The sequence below is a fragment of the Diabrotica undecimpunctata genome, chromosome 1, assembly GCF_040954645.1.
Source record: "Diabrotica undecimpunctata isolate CICGRU chromosome 1, icDiaUnde3, whole genome shotgun sequence".
Classification (NCBI taxonomy): domain Eukaryota; kingdom Metazoa; phylum Arthropoda; class Insecta; order Coleoptera; family Chrysomelidae; genus Diabrotica; species Diabrotica undecimpunctata.
The window spans coordinates 55,300,829-55,327,919 of record NC_092803.1 but is presented as its reverse complement, the minus strand read 5'-3'; the positions used below and the strand labels follow the sequence as shown (position 1 = coordinate 55,327,919).

The window sequence follows — 27,091 nt, the reverse complement described above, 5'->3', positions numbered from 1 at the left end:
TGGTCCAGTATCATTCTATCATATTTTCTAAAGATGTGAAACAGTTGTATTTATTCATTGTAAAGAAGTTTATTGCGGGCTGCAGTTAAGTTTATTGAGGGGCTGTTTGAAAAGGTATTTATTTATAGCCATGACCGGACTAAAAACGTAAAAAACACGTTTTTGGATCTTATTTTCTCTCGTTATTACCAAATTTGCCTCGCTATAGACGGTTATAGTTCAATAGAAATTTCACGGGACATCTAATGTATCTCGTTATAAGCGAAACCTCGTAATAACCGTGTTCGTTATAGAGGGAGGATACTGTATAATAATATCTCTCTCTCTCTCTTCAATCCTGACCCCCCGGAGGGAGTATAGTGGTCATCGTAATGTCGTGTATTGTCCGTTTCCAAAGATCTCTGTCTCTGGCCATTTCTTTTAACTCATGCATAGGCCTTTTGCATATTCCTATAATTTTCCATCTTAAATTTAGGTTTAAACAGCTAGCTGTCTCAACATTTTTAAACTAATGATAGAATACAATTTCTGATATACTCATTTTTTTACTAGAATACCGAATATTAAAAACAAGGCGTTCGCTTAATTCAAAATAAAAAACTAAACTTTAAAAACGTTTTCTCTCGATTTCGATATACCCACATTTACCTGGTTTTTTGCAGTATACCGACGATACAAGAGGCAAACAATATTAATTTAGATATTATCATTGCTTGCGTCCCAGTATATTCTGAGTTTTATAAAAAGCTGATTCACCTGCCAAAGTAGATCGGATAAAGGTGAAAAAAGGTTAACATTTTCCTTTTTTCTTTAATTGTACTTTGTTAAATTGAAATAAGAGTGAAACGAATCTTTCAAATATAAAGGTATTTGGTATCAACAGCTACAGCCTGTTTTCCCTACAGATAGAAGACATATAAAATCTGTCATTAAAATACGTACAGGTCTCTGTTTAGTTCCAAATCACCTATTCAAAATAGGGCTATGTGTGAATATGATCAATTAGCAGACTTACATGTGATTCTTGAATGTCATATTAACACTGTGCAAAATTTTGATTCACATATTGAACTGGTTAAAAATAGGTGTCCAACACGTATATCTCTTACAACCCTTCTTTATAACCCGCAGTTGGTTGTTATTAAATTCTTAATATATTTCTTGAATATTCAGAAGATTAAGTTATGGGGAAAAGTAAATATTAAATGAATGGATAAAATAAATAAATATATAATAATAAATAATTTGAATAATATGTTAAAAAATATATGGATACGTCAAATCTAGGTAAAGAAACAACACAACCATTTTTTTCTAGTAAAACATCATGCAATCACCTGGGTTTTTCACTATACCTATCCGAGGCAATATTTCGAGATTCTGCAATGCTCAACAGTTGCCCCCAGAGCGAGAAAAGCTTTTCCCACTGTTCTGTTTGTCCTGCAGTAACTCCAAACTTTAGGTGAATAAGGAAGCTCATTCCGCGACAATGAGCTGGCCAAATATCCAAGATCAATAAAGACCAATAAACTAAAGAAGAAGAATGATGTGTAATATGATAATATCTATGTAAAATACATAGTAAAAATAAGCTACATATTAGATAAACATTAGGTTCTTAAACTTTACTTTAAACGAGGCAATGAGAACAACAAAGAGACAACACATTAACATAGTAATGGGCGATCTGAACGCCAAGTTAGGTCAGGGTAAAGTTGGAGAAAATGTCGGTGAATATGGCTTAGGTAACAGAAATGAAAGGGGTGACCGTTTAGTTCAGTTTTGTCAAAGTGAAGATTTAATAATAACTAATACATTTTTTAAATTACCCCCAAGGCGACTGTATACGTGGACGTCACCTCAACACACTCAAGAAAAAGTAATCAGAAACCAAAAAGATTACATAATGGTGACAAAAAGATACCGTAATGCCGTGAAATCTACTAAAACTTATCATGGAGCTGATATCGGTTCGGATCATAATCCAGTGGTATCTGTGATAGAAGCTAGACCAAAGAAAATAAGAAAAACCATCATCCCAGCGTTAGACTTAAGCCAGCTAAAAAGTGAACACCTACGACAAACAGTGCAAGAAGAAATAAACACCAGCCTCAGAATAGTAGAAAGTCAAATCCGCAGAACAGACAACATAGATGAAAAACTTAAGTATATAAACACTACAATAAGAACTACGGGAAAGAAACACCTAACCAGATCGGCAAAGAAACACAAGGTATGGATGACACCAGACATACTAGAATTAATGGATGAAAGACGTAAAATGAAGAAAATACAAAGAATAAAGAAGGCCAAATGGAAAACTATGAAAGAAAATATGACACATTCAGTGTACATAAAAAAGGAAAAGAAATTACAGGAACTCAAAGAAGACATCAAATAAGTTTGCTTAAGAACAAAGACGGAAAGATTATTATATATTTAACAGAAAAAATTAATAGATGGAGTGAATACATAAGAGAATTGTTTGAGGACAACAGATGACAACCTACTGAATTGCTAAAGCTGTTGAATGATGACTCAATAGGTATAATATTGCACTTATTTAACACAATATACAAAACTGGTATTATACCTCAAGAGTGGCTGTTGTCTACATTCGTTACACTGCCAAAAAATTCAATCCAAAGGAAGGTTCAGAACATCGAACAATATCTTTAATGAGCCGTCTACTAAAGATATTTCTAAAAGTCATCCACAACCGAGTTTATCAAAAGTTGGATTCAGAGAGTGATACACAGATGGGGTTCAGAAAAGGATTAGGTACTCGAGAAGCTCTCTTCGGTTTGCATGTTCTTACACAAAGATGCCTAGACGTTAATCAGGAAGTACATGCATGTTTGATCAATTTTGAAAAAGCATTTGACAGAGTACGCCATGATAAGCTAAAACACATTCTTGAAAGAAAGGACATAGATAATAAAGATCTGCGAATAATTCTCAATCTATATTGGAATCAGAAAGCTAACATCAAAATAGAAAATGAGATATCACAAGTAATAGAAATACGTAGAGGAGTACGATAGGGATGCATTTTGTCACCGCTGCTATTTAATGTTTATAGTGAAAGCATCTGCCAGGAAACCCTTTTGCAAGCAAATGAAGGAATCGTAATCAATGGAGAGGTTGTAAATAATATTCGATACGCAGACGACACTGTACTAGTTGCAAGAACAGTAGAAGAATTACAACGATTACTTACAAATATAAATATTGCCTGCAACAATGATGGCATAAGTATCAATATCAAAAAAACTAAGTATATGGTCTTCAGTAAGAACATGACACAACCAACACATATTAGTATAAACGGCATTTAAATTGAAAAAGTATCGAGTTACAAATACTTGGGTACTTCAATAAATAAAACTGGAGACCAAAACAATGAAATAAAAAGACGTATCGAAATTGCCAGGGTCACTTTCATAAAGATGAGAAAATTCTTGTGCAACAGAGATCTTCGATTAAGAATGCTAAGGGGCTACGTATTTAACACGCTATTATACGGTGTAGAGGCTTGGACTCTCAAGCAGAACAATATAAAAAATATTGAAAGTTTCGAGATGTGGTGCTACCGTCGAATGCTGAAGATAAGTTGGGTTGAAAGAGTTACAAATTTTGTAGTAATGCGAAGGATAGTAAAAGACCCAGAAATTTTGTCAACGATCAAATGAAGAAAACTCGAATATTTTGGTCACGTGATGAGAGGACATAAATATGCATTACTTCAAAATATAATGCAAGAAAAAATAGAAGGAAAACGGAATCCAGGCCGTAGAAGAATGTCATGGCTGCGTAATTTGAAAGGGTGGTTTGGCTGTACCACTAATGAACTCTTTAGGTCAGCTGTAAACAAGGTCAGGATAGACTTGATGATTTCCAATCTCCGATAGGAGTGGCACAAGAAGAAGAAGAAGAAAGTTATTAAACAGAACTCAAATCAATATTTTCTTGCTCATAAGAGGGGGAAGAAAGAAATTGGCTTTACCATAAAACATAAAAACAAAATGAACATTTAGAAACGTATAAGAGGATATCTTAGATTGTTATACCTCCTTGTGCACAATTATCTCCCTTTTAATGTATTAATGGGATATAATAATTTTGTGTATAGTTGTGTCTTAGCTTTTGCTAATGGTAGTCTATTGAAATATTTAACTTAAAGGCAAACACTGAGCGGAAGGAAAAAATGTTTCCCTACAGAAATAAGCTATGATAGAATCATATAGAAATACAATATTAATGACAATAATCGTGATAATTAAAAATTTAACAATGTAGCTGATTTATATGAATACAGCAAGTCCTAAGAAAATAATATAAGATGATAAATAAACAATATTAAAAGAAAAACAATACATTAGACAGAGTTGTTTTTTATCTTTTTACTAGAGTTTAAAAAGTTAACAAATAATTAATAAAAATTACTTACAATAAATTACCAAATATTGCTTACTATTCTATTCTAATGCTACCAAACCTGGACTATCCTAAATGTTTTCGTCCTCTTCAATTACCACGTGAAGAAAACCGCGACATAATCGATACAAACAAAACAATATGTGTGCGATGTGTTCATCGGTAAAGAGGTTATCAAGTTACATTTACAAGAGGTTATCGTACTGGTGCAAAATATAAGTACATCATTAAATCGAACTTGACCTACTTAAAGGTAGACGAAGTCAATTCGCTATTCAACCAAAACGTTTAGGAGAGAAACCATTCAATAATTCCAGGCTAGGAAAATGTTAGCAATTAATTAAATAAGGAATTAATATATATATATATATATATATATATATATATATATATATATATATATATTATTGTAGATAAATAAAGGCAGAGAAGAAGAAGAAGGGAACTCTAAATACAGTAGAACTCCAATTATCCGGATTAATTGGGACCGGACCCGATCCGGATAATCAAACATCCGGATAATTGGATTTTTCTCGGAAAAGGCCTTTTCCAGGAAAGAAATGTAATTACAGCAAAACACAATGAAGAACATATACGGTATTTATTATGAAAATCAATACAGTATACACAACAATATGTAAATGACAAAGTTTACATTACGTAATATTGACACACAATACTGAATCACAGTAATATGAATTATTTTTTTAACATATCAGGCAGAGTCAGTTGTTTTGCTGACTAGAATCGTTTCCGCGCCGCCAAGTCTCGCATTCTTTTGACGGTGAGGAGTTGCAGGTGGTCACACTCTGGTTGCCGCTCCATCCATTTAAGCGCGGTGTCTAGCCCTACAAATGCCTCACTCGCAGTCGGCCCCACTTCTAGCTCGGTAGCAAAGTCCTCGTCTTCCGATTCCGGGTCATCACTTTCCGCTGTCACAACACATTGGACGAGTTCATTATCATCGGGAATCTGGAATCCGGGATCCGTAGAATCACTTAACAACCACTCCTCTACATCCTCTGCACTGCACTCGGAATATCTGGGAATGTTTACGATGATATCTCTGATTTCTTCAACCGTTACGTCGTCATTTTCCTCCTCTCTCTCTTCCTCTTCTTTTTGACGCTGCTTCTCTTCCTTCTCTTTCTGTAGTTCCTCCTTTGTTGAAATTCCTTTCAATTTATTCCAAGCCCTTCTCAATGTCGCCGTAACCATACTCCACGCTTCCGCCAACATATACGAGCAATCTTTTAAATTGATTTTTTTGTGATGAGCGAGAATGCATTCTTTATTTTTATTTTCTATCAACAGATTCCTAATCAATTGCCTCCTGTAATGGTGCTTCATTGTTTCAATAACCGACTGATCCATCGGCTGCAGCAAACTCGATACGTTTGGTGGCAAAAACATTGCTCGAAATCTTCCATCTTCTCTTTCTAGCAGGTTTTCAGGGGATGAGTGGGTGCATTATTAATAAGTAACAGCACCTTGCTGCCTTCTTTTCCCAATGTCTATTGATGTTTTTTGACTTCAGGTATGAACACTTCATCAAACCATTCTGTAAATAAAGTAGCAGTCATCCAAGCCTTTTTTTGGTTTTTATAGACCACGGGAAGTTTTTTTACATTCTTGAATGCCCTGGGATTTTTAGATTTTCCTATCATGAGTAGGGGTAATCTATGATTTCCGGTTGCGTTAGCACAATTAAGGGTAGTCACGCGCTCTTTGCTTACTTTGTGACCAGAAGCACTTGATTCTCTTTTGGAAGTAAATGTAGTTTTTGGCAAAGTTTTCCAGTTTAGGCCCGTTTCATCAGCATTGTATACAAACTCAGGGTCATAACAATCTGGTTCAACCTTAAAAGTCGGATTCCGGATAATTTTAATTTTATCGGCCAACGATAATACCACACGTTTCCTCTTAGAACTCATCGTAGTTCACTGAACACAATAATCAAAACACTAAGGAACACGGTAACCAAAGTAAAAGACGCAGGGGAACATGCTGCCAAATTAAAATGGAATTTCGCAGGACACAATTCCCGACTGAAGGATAAGAGATGGGGCCACGAAATACAACAGTGGAGGCCATGGTTAGGAAAGAGAAGCAGAGGAAGACCACAAATGAGATGGGCTGATGACATTAAGAAGATCAAAGGACACAACTGGAAGCAAGTGGCGCAAAATAGAAGACACTGGATTGATTTGGGGGAGGCCTATTTTCAAAGTTGGATTACTTAAGGCTGAAGAAGAAGAAGGAACACGGACAAGTCAACACATCAATTCACTCTATTGCAGGTTGAAGAAACACTAAACGACTGACTATGTAGCAGGTGCCGCGAGCGTGGGTCATCGCGCCCCCTCCCTATAGCCCGTTGCTATCGCTACAACACTACAGTGTGTTCGCAGTTAGAAGGGTCAACTACTGCGCCACGTTTCCTGCATACATATTTATTTCTGTCAAGACGTGGCGCCTATACAAACTTGATTTTTTCTTTTTCTCAATCTGATTCGGATAATTGGCGATCCGGATAATTGGAGTCCGGATAATTGGAGTTCTACTGTATCTAACTGTATAATATCTTGTGTACATCAAATTTGTCAATTTGTAAAACGGTAAAATAATATTTTTTCAAATATTTGTTTGTTGCATTCAATTATGTAAAGTACCTATTTGTCGGTTTTATCGAAAAAAAAATTATTTACAGATTGGAATTGCCCAGTGTTAAGTTTTTCGTGTATAACCAATTTAAATTTCAATTATTCTAAGAACGATTTGTAAGTGAAAGTGGGTAGACAATGCATGGGGGTTTTGTGGAGATTGTTAGCAGAGATTAAGATCGAGGCAAAACAAGTATTTAGAAATCGGAGGGTAAAATTTCCTAGAAACAGGTAAAATGATTACGACGGGAAATTCAAAGACTTTCTAAGGATATTTGTGTTGACCAATAAAAAGGAAGAAATGCTTATTTGAGAGAAGGGGGCTGCATCAGAGGAGAAATTTTGGGAATGGAAAAAACACCAGTGTATTTTTTGAGATATAGAAAACCAAAATAGAAAAAACTGACCCAAAGCAGTCCCTGCATATTTTTCTAATAGACGGGGTTTATCGACTACGTGACCTAAATGTCAAATGGTAAGGTCACGTAGTCGATAAATCCGGTCTATTAGAAAAATATGCAGGGACAGCTTTGAGTCAGTTTTCTCTGTCGCACTGAGGGACCGGGACTGTATTATATGTCTATGGTTAGCTTACACTAAGCCATTTATTCTTACCTACTTTTAACAAAAAAGTTACTGGTTTATTAGCAGGTTTAGGTTAGATTTGGTTAGGTTGAGTTTGACTAGGTTAGATTAAAGCATTTTATTATTACCTAATTTTAACAAAAATTGCTGGTTTGTTAGCAGTTTTAAGTTAGATATAGTTAGGTTTAGTTTTGTTAGGTTAGGTTTGGTTGTGTAATATTACAAAATAGACTGACTGCTGCAATACAGTCGCATTCCCCCCGTGCGACAGGGAAAACTGACGCAAAGCACTCCCTGCATCTCTGTCTAATGGACCGGGTTTATCGACCATGTGACCTTCTCAATGGTCATTTAAGTCACTTGGTCGATAAACCTGGCAAACTAGAAAGAGATGCAGGGACTGCTTTGTCAGTTTTCTCTGCCGAGCTCTGCTATTGCAGCGATCAGTCTGTCTTGTATTATATGTATATGGGTTTAGTTAGATTAAATTTTTTAATTAAAATTTTTAGGTGTTTTTAAAAGTTAAAAGTGGCAACAATGTCAAGTGTACATTTTTATTTACGTGCACATCAGTCAATTTGTTCTGAAAGATCAAAAATTTGGACTACTTTAAAAAATATGTAAATAATATAAAGACATTTGCAATTTTTGTTGTCTTTTCATCTTAATTTTTTAGGTTATTGTTGTATTTTTATTAATCTAATTTATTGTCTTTATTTATTATCAAAGGTTCTACACTTATAACACTTACAAGTTTAAAGTCTTTATTTCTACAATATCACTAATTTATTTCACAATAATAATTATATAATATATAATTATATAATTATTAGAACAAATATTATTATTAAAACACAACTATTTTCCATATTTCTAAAACAAACAAAATTTAGTGCTTCAACGAGTCATAAAAACCATGATAATCTGGGTGAATAACAGTCTTAAGAGACTGCAGGTGATTAAATTTGTCTTTTGTAATGGGCAAATGGTCATTATACATTTTTCTTGCGATTCCTGCATTATTTGTATTTTTGCGAACTGGTAAAAACTGCCACTCCTCGTCAAAGTTTAGTTTGAATTGGACAGGCAAATCTCTGGAATACCTTAGAGCCCTCAGATTATTCACGCATGCATCTCCCACTTTTTTCCCTGGACGAATGGATGAATAATATTTAATTTCGGAATAGTCATTAAAAAATTGGTGATCAATGTATTTTACTTTGTATGGATTTTTGGAATTTTTACGGGCCTCTTTAATTATTTCCACAATTGGATGGTGAATAAATGCATTTTTTTCTTTCTTTCAATGATGGAGTGCACACTAGCGCATTCCATTTGCGAGTGACCCTTAACTAAATATTTCTGTATAATTACCGTATCATTTTCGTTGCAGAAATGCTGAAATACATTAGCCAATGTCACGTTGCGATTTTGTGCAGAACATCTATCGCTATAGAAAATGTTTGGTGTGTCCTTTTCTTGGGCATCTAACTCTTCATTTAAAAAATCAATTATACAAGATGTAAAGGAGTTGGCATCTGTTTTGCCCTCTTCCTCATGCCATACATAACAAACTACCGTATTATTTGTTAAATTATAGATGGTGAAGTTATGGCATGCTAGTTTCTGTTTAAAGTATACCATGCCTTCTGGGATGATAGGGACAAGTTGGACCGCTTTTACATCCATCGTAAATACGCACACTTTTCCTTCCAACGGATCTTCTTTATCCTTGTTTTTTTCCTTTCTAGCGCGATCGTTTTGGCTAATGTGCGATTCATAATCTTCTTGCTCTACATTGTCCAGTTTATGCGAAAAACATAAATCACACTGGCCCTTCCTTGGATGATACACATCAATGTTTGTGTTTTTCATTTCTTTAAAGAGAACATCATATCCGACAGCAGATTGTGGTTCATAATTTTTGTATACGTCATACACTTCCTTATATGATTGAAAAGTTGTTTCCAAATAAAGTTTACTCGTTGATGAACGGCAATAATGGGAGGGCATCTTTGGCAGTTTTTAAGGAATGCTTTAAATTTATTTCTGCGTTCTGATCTGAACTTGACTGTGATCCTTCGAAAGGTTCTTCAAATTCAATGTCGGTGTTATAGTGTCGATTTTCCGCAGCTTCACTGATATTTTCTATATTCAAAGTTAGATCCCTACTGACATTCTCCACCTCAGTACTGTCCTTCACATCAACATTCATACCATTATCTTCTATACTAATACTAGCCAGGCATCTGCTTTGGGTGTCATTTTTTAAATGAGATCCTGTTTAAATAGCAGTACTCTTTGGGTTCAAAATAATACAGGAATGTACTTGAATGTTTTGTGAACAGAGTGATGAAGAAGCAATGTGCTGGAAACTGAAGGATTCTTTTCGAAAGGTCTCATAAACTTGTTCAAAGCCTGTATTTGCTTTTTTCCAATTTTCTTTATGACGGCTCTTCTGCGACTTCCTCTTTAGAATGTGAATTTTGATTGGTAGTAACTTTCATTCTGGTCAATATCAGAATTCGCTTTTAGACTTTCTAGTGCTGATTTGACCATTCTCGAAGCCCGGCTTGCCTAAAAATAAAACAAAAAAACACTTATTTTGTTTCCAAAGAAACCTCGTAAATCAATAGATATTGTATATACTTGATTATATTTTTGTAGGTAACAAAACCTCGTATCACAATTTTTTTCATTTAAAAATTCATTGTAATACATTATTTTGGAAATTCTTGTACCAACTGACAAGTTTTTGGTTTTCCTTAATTGATTTAAATAATTTGCTTCAGTTGATCAATTGAAATAAAATAATTGAGTCATCATAACCTTAAATTTTTTGGAATAATAATAGTTTAACGTAAAACAATGCGTCTACGTATTATTAAAACAAAGTAATAAGATGTTTTCACTTACCATAGCTTCTAATAAACAGTTATAATTCTTATAAACCTATATAAATGCACAAAAAGGTTCAGTATTTAACAATTTTTCAGACACGTGTTGACTTACGTGGTTTCGTGTACAACATGTGAGATACAAGGTTTCTGAATTCGAGTGACGGAGGTACAATTTCACATGCTTTGTAATAAGAGGTTTCTCAATCGATGCAGCTCGATTTCCTAATATAGGCCACACAAAAAACGCAAAAACATCGAAAATTGAGATACGGGGTTTTGACATCTTAGCGACGATATATATAAATAACCATTAGTTCTGGAATTACGGCGAAGAATCGATGACCTTCCATTGAAGGAATTCCATCAAAAGCAGGTTTTTTATATCGTAGGGGGACCCATGGCTCTAGAAATTTCTGCCGGCAGGTATATTTATGATCTAGAAAAGACGAATGGGTTAGAAATAATATGTTATGACTCATAATATTTATCGTAACATTATTCTATAAATTTTCAAATTTTTTTTTGTTCTTCTTGATATTTGGTCAGTTTTACTAGTCTCCAGCAATTGAGATTTCCTTTACTTTTCCGGCACAGTTCACAAAAAATTAAACATTTTTGAGGGGTCTCATTTTAAAAAATAATTACCAAATTTTGTACACTAATATATCTTTTCTGTGTTCTTCTTTCTGTGTCCACATTTTATATCCACACACAATGTTGTATGAAATCAAAAAGTTTTTAATAGATTTATCATTTTTTATAATGCCGCTATCAACAGGTTTTTCGGCAAATAAAAATTATTATACAAACCACTTCCATATTAATTTCATAATATATTACCTTATTTATTTCCTAATTTGTTCGGTTTCTTCTTGTAAATACAGTAACATACATTCAAAGTTATTTGGTAAAATTATTTTTCAAAGATCGTCACTTCTACCTCACAAATACCCGTGACGCAATTATAATTGTCAATTTTAAATTAGTTGGTTAAATCTAGTAGTAATTAGCAATTGACTTTAAATGACTTGATTATGAGTTTTATTCATTAAATATCTTTTCCGTCGACCGTCCATTTATGAATAATTTTAACCCCCTCAAAATCATTGATTAATGACCCCTATTAATGAATGATTTTCTATTAATGAACGATTTCATTATAGGCAACACAACATACATTGTTTGTATAAATTAATTTAACCACATTTAACGCTCTGTGATTGGCAGTGAACTGTGGTGTAGGCAACCAAACATATACCTATTTATATTCCCACTAAAAAATTCTTTAAAATGAAGTTACCGCTGTAAGTAGGCTGTCTGTCATTGTAGGTCATTATTTATCATTAAGTAAATAAAAATTTAAACTAAGATATTTTTATTTCTGAAAAGTACGGTCGACGGAAAAGTTTTGTAACGAACTCGTGAATTAAAATGGCGATTAACAATCTCGAACATTAACGTGCTCGCTTCGCTCACGCGTTAAAATATCTCAATTGTTAATCGCCCTTATTAATACACTTGTTGGTTAAATATCTATTATAATAAAAATCTCATGTCACTTCTCTGTCTGTCTTATTTTTTTAATTGTAAATTCAAAATGTTTTATACGACTTCACCTCTACTGTTTTAGTTCATTTGATCCACTTATTTAGCTATAAAATGACGTTAAACAAACGTCATTTTATGTTTTTAAAACTTTTTTAAAAATAAATCAAGAAGGACAGAATCGATTTGGCTTACTTTGGTTTTGAAATAATTATTTGAAGTCTTAGGAAGGTCTAATAGGTGAGAAAATATGATGAAATTATAAAGAGAAGAGTAAAAACAACCGTTTTATTTTCCCATACAAACAGTTACCCTTATACAAAATGTTTTATTAAGACTCTACCTCTAATACAGTGGCAGTTGAAGATAGTAAGGTAGAAAATAGTAAAAGCAGTTTTATTTTCTCATACACACAGTTATAATTACTAATCTATACCATATACCATCAGATATCAACTTTTATTAGTTATTTATCTTCTTCTTCAAGTGCCATCTCCGCGGCGGAGGTCGGCAATCATCATAGCTATTCGGACTTTTAAGACGGCTGCTGTGAAAAGTTCATTTGATGTACATCCGTACCACTCTCTCAGGTTGCGCAGCCATGACATTCTACGTCTCCCTATGCTTCTCTTTCCTTGGATCTTTTCCTGCATAATCAGTTGGAGCAAGGTGTATTTCTCTCCAAGTGTAATATGTCCGAGATATTCTAATTTTCTAAGTTTTTATTGTATTTAAAATTTCCATTTCTTTGTTCATCCTTCCCAGAACCTCTTTGTTTGTGACGTGTTCTGTCCATGACATTTTCAGAATTCTCCTGTACACCCAAAGCTCAAATGATTCCATTTTTTTCGTTGATGTCGCATTCAAGGTCCAAGATTCCATTCCATAAAATAAAGTCGAAAAAACATAGCACCTTGCCAACCTAACTCTTAGTTCCAGTTTTAAATCCCTGGTACATAGCACTCTTCTCATTTTGTTGAAATTTTCTCTAGCCATTTTTATTCTTATTTTGATCTCCTGATTGTAATCATTTGTGGAGTTAATCATTGTTCCCAGGTATGCATATTTGTCCACTTGTTGTTTATGAAGTGTTTTAAAAAATGAGTTTTATTATTTTAGTTGAATTTGACCTACATGTTACATTGAATAATACCTTATTTTAAATGTCATACGCCATGTTCTTCTGGAAGTCTACTGTACAGTTGGTACAGTATAAATCCCGATGCAAGTCGTCCGCGTCATAGTAAGTGACGTTACGTGATACCAACACAAAATATTTAAGTCCTAGGTCTTTTTCTTTTTAGAATCTTTTAGCTAAATACTTACACTGAAATAATTAATGCCAATAGCGATATTTTATTATATTATATACTTTATGTACGCGTATAAATAATATTTGAAGATTTCTATTAATGTAAACTTAAAAGAAATACACCAAAATTTGTTTTATTTAAGAGGATTATAAATCGTTTTTATGAAGCACAGCGGACTACCTAAGCTTTAACGTCACAATAGGCAGCTACTTTAAAAACCTTTCCAAACATTTCTAATTTGTGTGTATTTGTCCCATAAGAAGTTGTAAATATTGGTTTTTTTTTTAATTGTTTAAAGAATAAATAAGGACTTTTGGTTATGAACATTCATTCTGTGCGATTGGTATTCTTTGTTGTTCATGAATTTGTGAGGTAAGAATATCACAAGTAAGAATAAGTGGTTAAGTATTGTTACGTCATGTATAGTAGACTTTTCTGTTAAAAGGATGTAGTCTATTTCATTGTTTACTTGACCATTAGGTCGAATCCATGTCCATTTTCTTTGTATTTTTTTATCGAAGAACGAGTTCATCGTAAATAGATTCTTCTATTCCAGGTAATTCAATAAGGTTATATGGTATCACTTTTATTCTCCGACCATTGTTGTTAATTGTGTTTTACGTTCTTCAAGGGCCTTTGTTAATTCTTCGTAAAATATCTTCTTCTGGATACGTTGATGTAGGTGTATCTACTTGCACTATCTTAAGTTGTCGTGTTTTTCTCAAGTATATTATGTAGATTACTCTGTCTGAAATTCCTCTCTAAATGTGCTTATATATTCGGTAATCCTTTTATTTACTATAAATCCTCCTACTTCGTTGTTGCTGTTATCATCTTTACCTTTTTAATACAGTGTGTTTCCCTAATTAACTTGAATTTTAAATTCACCTTTTCATCCAACTTCTGCCAAGCCCATTATACCCCATTTTATTTTAGAAAGCTCCTCCTCCAATTCTATAATTTTTTATTAAGCACATATTAGCACATATTGTATGTGCCTACATCCAATTGTACGATTTTTTTTAATACGCGAGTTCTTGTGTTTCTCAGAATTCATTAGACAGACCTACCTTCTTCGAGATATGGGATTTGGCAGTAGGTGCTCTAAACACTTGGGGCATATGTCTTTGTATTTCAATACTCGCCAGTCAAAACTGTGTTTTCTTAGTCATATTTTTCCACCTTGACAAGACGGCTTGGAAGTTGTCCATCGCAGTGTCACAGCCGATTGACTTATAATCGGGATTTTTAGTTTCCCAAAGCTTTCATACAGTAATGACGTTACTGTTGCCCAATGTCATATTACCAGTTCATCTTCGGATACTTATTTGGATTTGCCTTATTCGTACCTATCCCACCTATCTGCAGGAACATTCCCTATTAGCCTTCTCTCAGCCCAGTCCGTCTTAAGTACTGAAAGGTCCCTACTTAATTCAAAGCACCTCCTCTACATAAGCTAAAACCGAAAACTCTCGCTAAATGTAGATTTTTCAGAGCATAGGATATTTCTTGACCATTTCTTTGGTTTCTATCCGGAATCTTTCATTTTCATCGCATGCCCATCTAAAACTTTCAACACGTTGATACACTTATCCATTATAGTAGACCCTTTTCATTTTAAAACCAGATTATGTAGGTGCTTTCTAATGCAAATCCAAAAAATACGTGCATACATTATAAGATACCTCGTATAAAGTACCATCTTTAACTATTAATTAATGGTTATACCACTAAATTAAATTAATTTTTGTTTTTAGTTTTAATACAGCGACAATATTATTTTTATCTAGTGTACTTAATTAAGTAAATATCGTAATAATATCCCCAAGAGATCTCTATATAATTTATATACACAAAACAGACGCATATAATCATCTGATATCAATCAACATTTTGTCCGCAAAAATCCTCTAGAGCTTTCTAAAAAACGAAGTCATAGGTAGTAAACACTACATATTTCAAGAGCTTCCCTTTGAAATACCAAAACAATAGGAAATCGATGGGTAAAGGGATGCCCAAAGAGTATGCGTCATTCTGAGGACATTGCCAAGTTTTCAATGAAATATTTAGATTCCATGCAACACATACGATCTAATACTTTGTTAGTTTCGAACATATTTCCCAGTAACCGTAAATAATGATTTAGGAAGTATTTAACGTATAGTAATCAGAACACCTTTTACTTTTATATCATTTAGAAAAATGTACCGAACTTTTTAGGTATACGTGAATTATATAAAAATATCGATTCGATTGGCAACGCTGTGCGAGCTTCCCCGTTTTAACTCGTAATACACATTTATCTGTTTTTAAAACCATCAGTATCTGTTTGTAGGTTTAATAAATAAAACTACAATCAATTATAAACGTTTGTGGATGATAAACATCTCTTGTAAGTGTTATTCTAATTACCAGGTATCTAATCTAGTGTGATAATGTAGAAGTTAGTACAGAAATATCAGGTGCCGAATAATACCAAATGATTCAAGTAAGTGTATACATTTTAACTTATGTAACTATATTGAACTTTTAATCATTATTCTGTGTTATTGATTAATAATGTGCAATGCTGTTCCTAGGTGGTAATTTTGTATATTGTTTTATCGTGTCTTGGTATTGTTACTATGCCGGTACGCTTACTTTATAAAAAATTTAATTTTAAGTATCATACAGTTCATGAATTTTATTTTAACGATAATCCAGCAAATAAATAATAAAATGAGTTATACGCGTAATATCGTAATGAAGTATTAAAAACGAACATCTAATCTATCCATTATAATCTAAAACATTTTCGGTCTCTTTCAGGAAATCCATCTTTTTAGTTTTTCTTGCTGTTCTGTCAATATATTACCCTCCTTATCTCTTTACTTCTGTTTTTTTAATTCCTTTTTGCTTACTTAGATCTTATAGTTCTTGAAGTTCTTCTTCTTATATTCTTTCTTGCGTAATTAAACATATTTCTCCTCTGCTTGTCGGGTTCTGTACCCCTGTTGCATTAATAAATATGCTCCGTTTTTTCTCTAGTATAATCTTATATTCGTAAAAACAGTCATTTGTTCTTGTTCTTCTTTGTTTACCTTTCATACCTAGTAATTCTTCAGCTGCTTCTGTAAATATTTATATTCTCTGTTTTTGTTTGTATTTTTAAGTCTTTCTACATTGTATCGTTCATGTTTAGAACCTATTTCCTTTTTTAAACGGTTAACATTCTGGCACTTACCCTACTTTGGATCCAGTAGTGATCAGAACCCGCATTTACTTCTCTTCTGGTGCGAATGTTTATTATATTGGATTGGTGTCTTGAGTTTACAATAGAATGATCTATCATATTTACTGTAAGTCCGTATGGTGATTTCCAGGTGCCTTTGTATATATTTTCGAGCGAAGTTAAAATTATACCATCGATTCCAAAAAAAAACTACTATGAAAATGAAGTCACTTTTAAAATCATAGCATCAAAAATATTTAAAATTCGTTAGTTCTCAAGCACCAATTTTGTTTTATTTTGTTGGGCTGTGTCATTTTTGTTTCATACCAAGTAAGTTAAACGTTTACTTTGTATTCCAGTTCTTCCTTTGACGGAATTTTTAGTTTTTTGTTAATGCTTATAAAATTAAAGTGGTTGCTTCGCTGTGTAGTTGCGGCAATCTGCTAATTCAGCTGTTGATTCACCTGTTGTCTTTTTATTTTGCTGTGTAAACATATTTTAACATAATGTCAGGACATTGATCAATTCCGTTATTAAATAGACGTCTCGGATATTTAAGACTCAAGAGAATTAAATTTTTCTCAGACATAAACTTCTAATCTCGAGAATTGCGTTTCGTTCTGTTTACTTTGGTAAACGCAATACGTAGAATTAATTGCGGGGAGTATTGTATTTGTAATAATACGATTTATGTCATGCATCACTTGATGTATAACTTCTTCCAAATAAACACGTGTAGGCGTGTTTTTAAAAGACATTATGCGTATACAAACCAAACAAGCTCTGCGGTTGCTAGCACTCTTTCTATTGACAGACTAACTAATTGAATATCATTCTAAAATAAAAAGAAAATACTAATTTAAGTATTTCACATCTTTAGGGATAGGTATAGTCGACTTCAGCACAGTCTACACATTATTAATGTGAATGAAAAATTATTTTATTAACTAGATCTAATGTATTATTTTTATAATTATAAGCAGAAATATCATATTCTACTCCTACAATGTAAAGTGACCGGCAAGTAAAACATATTTTGTTAGGCGTCGTCAATGATCGAATTCAAAATTTCCGAGAATGCATTATAGACACGTGATTACTTTTAACCAATTACGACGCGTGATTTGTGATTTATAGTTTCATATTTCATTTTATATTTGCCAGACTATTATCTTCGATGAATATTTTTAGTATTGCTTTATTTTCTAGTAACTTTTACAAAATTCAATATCTACATTTAGTTTCACACTAACATATTGACTTTCATCATAATTATCTTCACCTTTCTCTCTATGCGGTCTCGGCTTTCCTAACTTCTTCATAAGTTTCTATCTTGGGTTACACTAATATCAAACCCCTTCCTGTACATGTCTTGTCTGAGGTATCTTCTTTTGTCTTCGTCTCCTACTCCTTCCAAGAAAAATCACCAATTCTTGACCTTTTCCTCACCCCACGTCGTATTTTCTCCTCGTTTCCGTCGTTTTCTGATTCTGACCAATTCGTATGTTTGCACACTGATGTCAAATTTTTGATAATACGGAGGTATTAGTCATCAATTCCCACCTAGTTCAAGACACCGAGCAGTTTGTCGTGGGTGACCCGGTCAAAAGACTCTTCTAAGTCGATAAAACCGATATGTGCAGGTTGTTGCATATCTCTACATCTTTTAACCATGACCTGCAAACTGAATATTGTTTCTCTGGTTCTAAGGTTGTTTCTGAAATCAAACTGTGTTTCGCTTAGTTGTTTTGCTTAGTTGTATTCTATTCTCTTGTAAATTCTCAAGTGCAGTATTCTTGAACAAATTTTCAATACAGGCTCTTCAGACTGATAGTGCAATGGTCGCTACATTGTTTGGCATTTATTTTTTTCGGTATCATTACAAATGTTGACAGTAGCCACTCTGTTGGTATATGCCCTGTTTCGTATATTTTATTGAAGAGGTTGAGAAGAGAAGAAGAGAATGTTTGCCTTTATCGTTGTTAAGTGATTATTTGGCTGGGAATTTCATCTGAACTGGTTGCTTTCCTATTCTTTGACAGTTGTATAGCTCCTTCCATTTCGTCGAAGGTTATGTTTGAACCAGTCGACACATTTTCGATTTAAATTTCTGTTCTTTCGTCATCAAACATTTCCTCAATATATTCCCTCTATCTTTCCAGTTTATCTTACTTATGGACTATGATATTTCCTTGTTTATTAAGTAAACTACTTGAAGTTGACCTATATGGTCCAGTTATGTCTCATACTTTTTTGTACATATTAAACATGTCATTTTTTCTGTACTTCTTCTATTTCAAGACATTAGCAGAGTTACCCTTTTTCTTTTGTATCTCGGATTTTCCTTCTAATTTCATGATTGATTTTGTTGTATTCTCTGTTTTCGTTTGTTTTCCATTAGTCTCAATATTTCATCAGCCATTCATTATTATTTACGGTTTAGTTTTATACTTTTTCGTTGTTTCTTACATGATGGTTTTAATCAGATTCCAGCGGTCTTCGACGTTATGTGTTTCTTCCGATTTTTCAAACTTCTGTTCTATCTCGTGTATAATTTCTTGGCTATTATCTCGAATATAGTCAGTGTTTATTTAGTTAGTCGGTTGTTGTTGGCGTTTTACTTTTTTAAATTTCAGTTTTATGTCACTGATTAATAAAATATATGATCTTGTCTTTAGTATCCGCTGATGACTTCCAAGTGTATAAACGACCCTTGAGTAGTTTGAAGAATGTATTCGTCACACATACATTGTTCTCTTTGCAGAATTTTACAAAACGATCTCCTCTGTCATTACGTTGTCCAAATCCGAAATTGCCTACAATGTTTTCTTGTCTACCTTTTCCTAGTTTGGCATTGAAGTCCTCATTATTATAATAATATCTTTATTTTTCAGATAACTCATCATTACCTTCTTTATATCATCATAACAGTTCTCTATGTCTTCTTCACTACTGCTAGCTGTTTGCGTATAAATTAAGGCTAGATTAATATCCACTGGCTTTAAATTTAATTGCATTATGATGACACGAAATATAACAGATTTATATACAGATTTAATACAATTAGATATTTCTTAGTGTACAATAAATTTTAAGCCATTTCGGTGGTTATTGCCTTCTTTTTCGGAGTAGAATACGCCGTGCTCATCTATCCTGCATTTACCAGCCCCGGCCAGCGCATCTCGCTTGTCCCAAGAACTGGTATGTTGAGCCTTATCATTTCACGTATAGTGTATTGTGTCTTACCGGGCTTTTAGAGACTTCTCACATTCCATGTGCCTATTCTAATGTGCCTATTCACAGGGATTTCGCTGGATAACAGCCTGGGAAGGACTGTGTGCTTGTCTTCTCCTGTCGGATCTTGGTGTCCGAGGACCATGATCAGTACTTTTCTTATATGCCAGTGCCATTATAAATGAACTGGGGAGTAGTAATGGGGTGGTTTTAAGGGGCTTTCCCCATCGTAGTACCACAACCATTTAAACTGCTGCAGTCATGCATGTGGTAGTTCAGTTTTAAGTCGATCCAGAATAATTTCCTCTGCGTGTTAAACTGATACTAATGATCGCTGCTGCCCTCTTTATCAGAGAGGAACATCAAAAAATAACTAGATTTTGAAAGAAGTAAGTGTTTGGAGATGTTTTCTCTTAGTAAGGTGTTGATAGTAAAGCATGGCTCGCCTGGGCAGGGTCATTTCAGTGAAGTAGATCTATTGTACTGGGATCGTAGAAAAGTATCTATTCGCTACACAAAAGTTATCTTACAAAAAAAAAAACAATGTAGCGCTCAATTTTTGGCCTAATTCTCAGAGACAGGGTAAGAAACAAGAAGATACGTAGAAAGTCATAGGTGGATAATGTTTTCAAATACAGTGCAAGACTTAAATATATATGAGCAGGGCATATAGCATGATTACAGGATGAGAGATAAACAAAGAAAATTGAACAAAGAAAATGAAAAAACCTTAAGGAGACCTATGTCTGACTGTGGACTGTGAGTAGACGCTGCATGATGATGATAAGTAGTAACCCCTGTCTTTCTAGTTATAAAGTTTTGAAGCTTTTTCTTTAAGAACTTGTCTCCACTGTTCTAGTTGTTGTTCCAAATATTATTTATCATCCGTATTTTTTAATAATACTAAATCATCAGCATACATTAAACTCAAGTGAATGTTAACAGATACTTTAGCAGATCCTGAGATTTATGAAAATAAATAACAGCTGCCTTTTAATGAAAATTACGTTTGTCGTTGATCTATCTTTATCAATCCAATTCCGGTTTCTTCACTTCCCTTTATTAATACTTTTTCCCACATTTTATGGTGCACTAAGTAGTTTATGGCTTTGTACTTTGTGTATTGTTGAACTGTTTTATGTTTATAAACATGTACTAATATAGGGCTCCTCCATTTATCTGGCATTTGTTCACTTCCAAAATTATATTAAACAGACCTGTTAAACAACTTGATTCTTTTCTTCCTAAGACTATTCATACTTCCCAAGGATATCATTTGGTCAAACTGGTTTACCAGTTCTTTACATCGAAAGTGCTTGAGTAAATACTGTCCTCGTTTTTTATTTTGGTGACTTCTCGTCCCCGTTAATTTATGTCAAATTCTTCGTTTAATGTATTATGAAAATATTTTTCCATTGCTTTCTAATATCCTTTTCGTAAGATAGTATTTTATTATTTTTGCCTCGGATACGTCCAATCTGATCGAAATCTTTTGGTTAATTTTGCTCTATGCTTTAACATTTTATGAATTTTTGTTTCATCTTTCCTGGTATTCAGTTGATCGCATAGATTTTAATACCCGTGTGCTTTAGCTTATGTTGTTGATACTTTTGCTTTTTTTGGCGTTCTTGCAGTTAAGATCAGTATTCGACCTATTTTTTTCACAAACTGCCAATTTTATTTAATTAATTGTGTAAGTTATCCTATCTATCCTTTCATCTTTCAATTTTTAATATTTCCAAGGGTTGTTATTAGTTCATTAATTGTTATTTTACCATGAATGTCATATTTTGCATACTAGCCGTACGAGTCTATAATAATAACAATTAGTCCAAATATTTCTTCATATACCCAACATTGATATGCATATACGTGTGTATCAAAATTCTAACAATAAATCTTAGATAATCTCATATCCAAAAATATTTGGCAGAGTATTTGTCATGGCCTAAAAAGGTATTTCTATGACAGTTCGTAAAAAATTTATAAATTTATTTATTTTATATAAAGGAAAACTTTACAGCCAATATATATATATATATATATATATATATATATATATATATATATATATATATATATATGTATATGTTGAATACTGACAACTGTCAAAAGTCATAAAGGAATAGAAGTTCCGCTAGTTGATCTTCGTTGATAAGCAAACAATCGTTCATGGAGTGTACAATTGGTTGCTGTACACACTTAACTCCGTATAGAGTGCAGAGCATTTGGTAGAACAGTTTCCCATTTAGTGATGCCTAAATTTTTGGTTTTCAACGCTAGATTCACCGCTTTCCATATACCTCCATTGTATCTTTCGACTTGAGCATTTCCTTCATGGTTACATGGTATTGTTCTAGTTAAAGATATTCTTTTAGAATGTAAATAATTAATAAATTCTTGTGAAGTAAAGCTAGTTCCCCTGTCAGAATGTATATATACCGGCATTCTATATAAACAAAATAGTTGATTCAAACATTCAATATTACTGTCTGACTAGATGTATCTCAGCATGAAAAAGCCCATGAAAATCTTAAAAAGTCGTCAATGATTGGAAGTATATCGGAATTTCTAGAAGGACTGGGTATTGGACCATTAAAGTTAATGATTTTTCGAACGGAACTGTTGATTTGATTTTTATCACCTTCTTTCTTATAAAGTCTGTTTTAAATAAAACTCAATTGCGTTTCTGCGAGAAGAACAACTTTATTATTGGTTTTACAATATTAAATTGTTTAAAAACATTACCTGCAGAAAGATACACCATTTGAAGTTATTAACTAATATAAAAATTACGTCTCATATGGCAGTAATAATAATTTATAATGACAAAACAAGAGTAATTGCCAAAAGCTAAATAAGACTTATTTTAAATAAGAAGTACTTTGACAGTGAAATTACACAAATTGTACAAAAACAAAAAGTGTTCCGTTTTTCTTTGCATGACAGTTATTCCCTTTCTGATAGTTTTTTAATTGCTTGAATAAATGTAGTAAGATAGGGAACCATTTTAGGGAAGATGTCGGTTGTGGAACATGAGCATAGCTGCCCTAGTCTGCCTGACAATATACAATGTGATGTTGACCTTAAAACTTATGTACGCTCAGGAGTGTCCGAAGCAGCAACAGAAAATTATACAGAAAGTTGTTTACCAGAAGTGCAACCAGGAGTCGCCATCAATCCCGGATGATGCCTTTTCCTCTCTGGACCTAAACTTAGGCCGGTGGGACAACCAACACAAGTATAAGATGTTTGACAATTTTGTTTTAGGAGAAAAGTAAGTATTAGAAGGTATTCTTATTTAGATTACAAACTTCTCCTTTTTCTTAATGACTTAATATTTTTTAAGCACTGATATTATAGATTTCACTTGGTTTCCTATTCGATCGTTAAAATCCCCCAGTATTATCATCTTCCCTCTGACTTGATCTACTACCTGTTATAGTTCGTCATAAAATTCTTTCCTAGTTGTTTGAGGCGTGTTATTTTCTGGGTCGTATCATCATCATCATCATCCAGCCTTCATTTATCACGTCCACTGCTGGACATAGGCCTCCCTTAAACTCCTCCATTCTTTGCGATTTTGTGCTCTTTGTTGCCAATTTTTCGTGATACGCCTGTTGTCGTCAGCCTAACGTGTAGGTGGTCTTCCTCTACTACGTTTGTCTGCTCTTGGCCCCCAATGTGTAATTTTACTCGTCCATCGTGAGTCATGCATTCTTGCTACATCGCCTGCCCAATTCCATTTAAGTTCCGCTATGCGTTCTACAACATCAACAATATCAACAAACAATCGTCCTTCTTCGCAGATCTTTGTTTCTTATTCGGTCCCGCAACGTCACTCCCAGTATAGATCGTTCCATTCGTCTCTGTGCCACTCTCAATTTCGAAGCCGTAGTCTTGGTTAGAGTCATAGTTTCCGCCCCATAGGTCATGACTGGTTATACACATTGGTCAAATACTTTTCTTTTGAGGCTAATTGGTATGTTGGCCCTAAGTGTGTTTCGCAGTTTTCCAAAGGCTGCCCATGCTAAAGTAATTCGTCTATTCAAATACGTATATTTCTTCACCGGTTATATCACTTTGTTTTGGGCCTTATACTCCGATGATATTCAGGTCTCTCTTCTCCATTCTTATTTTTGTTACTACAATACTTTCTGATACGCATTGACACTCTTTGATGTGATTTTGTTTCCTTTGGTGTATTAGTAAGGCTGCACCTTCTTAGGCCCTGTTTTCTTATGCTACTTCACTGTAAAGTAGTATGTGTGTAACTAATTTTGATTGTCCTTTTCCGTTCCTTTTTATCGCAAATATCCATTTGTTGTTTTTGATGTTCTCTTTTGTCCTCATTTCTTGCTGTGATCGTCTTTATATTATCAATCCAGTTTTGAGGCTTCACATTATTTCTTTAAGCAGTATTCGTTTTTAGTTGATTGCTAACTTTATACCTTATAGATAGCAGGTAGTATAACTTTTCCTGCGCCAACATTAATATAGTCTATTCGGTGAACTTACACGGGTTTCAGATTAATGAGCAACTATTTAAGTAGCCCACTAAAAAACAATATTTAGGTTGATGCTTTGGGTGCGTAGCGAAAATTGACAACTAGAATATCCTAGGAAATAGGTTTATTTGGATGAATAGGACTCTTTTTTTTATTTAGTTTAATAACTTAAGTACAATTGCTACTCGTATTTACAGCAAGAAATTGAAATAAAACATTAAATTTAGACTAACAGCTAGCCTTCCACGGCCATTATCTACTTAAAGATACCAATTTATATACAATAATTTGTACATATGGTCAGTTAAATAGTTGCTTATTTATTTAATGCAACACCTGTATATATCCAGCTAATAGATGTTAGACTCCAATGGGGTATTACCAAATAACCCCTCTACGTATCTGAACACACAAAATAGTAATTCCTTTCACGACTTGCTCTTTTAGTGGTTTTTAAATGGACAAACTAAGGTATCTATGGTGTATTTGTCCGGCAAGCTCAGCGCTGAGATAAAGCTCCTCTTTTTTATTTAAAACTTTATGTTTTCTATATATATTCTTTCCTTAGATTAATTTCTTCAAAAATTTTTTGTATATTACCTTAATGTAATCGATATATTGATCTCATCCTAACTTCAGATAGAAATATAGTGTTAGTACCGATAAACTGAAATTAAATATAATGCAGAGAAAAACAAATTAAAGTTGTTAAATTTTTAGATACATAATCCTCAGCAACGTCTACAAAACCTGCCTAGCGACTCAGGGCTCCCTGGATAAGCTACCATCAATCATAGAAGTTGCCAACCACTGGAATGGGCCTATATCTCTCGCAACATTTGCGGCCAGCGAAGACGAACTCAATGCTTTGCTGTTTTATATCTCGTATTTAAAAAAATGTAATGAAAAAATTAACGATAAGGTAACATTCCATCTAGCATTGACCAAGGACCGCAAACCGAAGAGGTTCAACCTAGATATAGAAAAACTTAGAGAAGCGAAATGTGATAGTCCAATAGAAATACTTCAACACTTAACTAGAAACCTCCACAAGGGTGCTAATCAATGGAGAGCCAAATTACCGTATCCTCAGAATCATCTGAGAAACTTGGCTCGGAAGAACTGTCAAACGAAATTCGTTTTCCTTACTGATGTCGATATAATCCCCAGCAGAAACATGGCTGAGAGCCTTGATGTGTTTTTTAATGATGACGTATGTAAGAAGGGAAGAAAGTGTGCTTTTGTTGTGCCAACTTATGAAATTGACGAGAGAGTGATGTTTCCCCATAATAAGACTGAGCTAATAAGAATGGCGACTAAGGGACTGGCCAGACCATTTCACCATAAAGTCTTTATTTATAATCAGTATGCTACAAATTTTTCAAGGTAAGTTAATAAAACAGTTTTTTTATCTGTATCTACTCAATTAATGCAGAATGATAAATATATAATTCCTCATTTTTGCTAATTCTGTCTTGGTGAACAATACCCAAAAAGTATGATATGTTCCAAGAGAGAATAAACCCTTAATATAATTTCTAGTTCCTGGTAAATCCTAAAAGTGATTGAGCAATCGCCTTTTAACCTTTACATGAGAGATATGGAAACATATAACAACTTGCTGGCGCACCCGTGACAGCAACTGCAATTAACCCTTCAGCGGATAAGCTAAATATAATTACACAAACAAAATGAAAAATTAAAAATGAAATAAATTTTCTTAAACTATTTATGTATCCTGTATTTCTATAATATTATATTGTTTCAATATAATTGCAATATTCAAGATTTACTAGAAATTTCTTGTTGAAATTCTGAACCACGTGAAACAGTGCTTGAAGTTAGAGGTTATTTTTCATAGTAAAAACGTTTTTTACGGCGAGAAAAAATGAAATTGAAATTTATTGGATTGTGATATTAGATATCTGCTTAAGTAAGTACTAAAAATTAAGAATGTTGAGTCTCTCGAAAACCCCAAAACGGGTTTGTGCTATATATGGCACACTATGAAGTTATGGAATCATTAATTGTTTTTGTAGATATGGATCCGAAACTCTTTTATGGTACAATGAATGCAGTTAGAATTCCAAATAGTACTAATAGTGAAGAATCAGATCTCTCCGATGAATACGGCACAAATGAGATGATATTGTGTCAAGATAGTGACAATGAGGAGCGTGAAAATTTACCAAGCAATGTTAAGGAAACTGTCATTTCTGCCACATCCTCAGATTCCTCAGATGATGATAACCCTTTGTCTGAAAGACTACGATATAAAAGGAAGAAATCTTATAATTGGGTGAAAGAAAATCTGAGAAGATCAGAAAATGATACAAAATTTACTGGTTATGAAAATATACCTTCTTCGATTTTACAATTTGAAACTCCGGTAGTCCAATTTTTTAAGTTTCTCTTTCCTAATAGTCTTATAGAGCATATCACAGACCAATCAAATTTATATTAAGGGCAACAACGTCCAGGTAAACCGGCTAATATAAAAAAATATGAAATAGAACAATTTATAGGAATTACTATTTACATGTAGATAATTCAACTTCCATCAACAAGACACTATTGGAATGCCAATATTGGCCACCGAACAGTTAGCGATGTGATGAGCTTTAACAGATTCGAACAAATAAAACGTTTCTTGCATTTCAATACCAATGATGACATGATTGAAAATGATCAGCCT

The 27,091-nt window shown here is 33.5% G+C and overlaps 1 protein-coding gene across 3 annotated transcripts in view; it reads left to right on the top strand.

Annotated features, from left to right (window-relative positions):
- The window catches only part of LOC140449395 (beta-1,4-glucuronyltransferase 1-like), a 68,860-nt gene that overhangs the window by 20,690 nt on the left and 21,079 nt on the right, over positions 1-27,091 (top strand). The window contains exons 1-3 of one of the 3 annotated variants that reach the window (XM_072542555.1): positions 15,724-15,931; positions 22,903-23,165; positions 25,117-25,782. In XM_072542555.1, the coding sequence (XP_072398656.1) occupies positions 15,923-15,931; positions 22,903-23,165; positions 25,117-25,782 (938 nt within the window). In that variant the 5' untranslated portion in view covers positions 15,724-15,922. Of the gene's footprint in view, positions 1-15,723; positions 15,932-15,961; positions 16,074-22,902; positions 23,166-25,116; positions 25,783-27,091 lie in introns of those variants that run through there. The other 2 variants (XM_072542562.1, XM_072542570.1) reach the window with 2 other exon arrangements.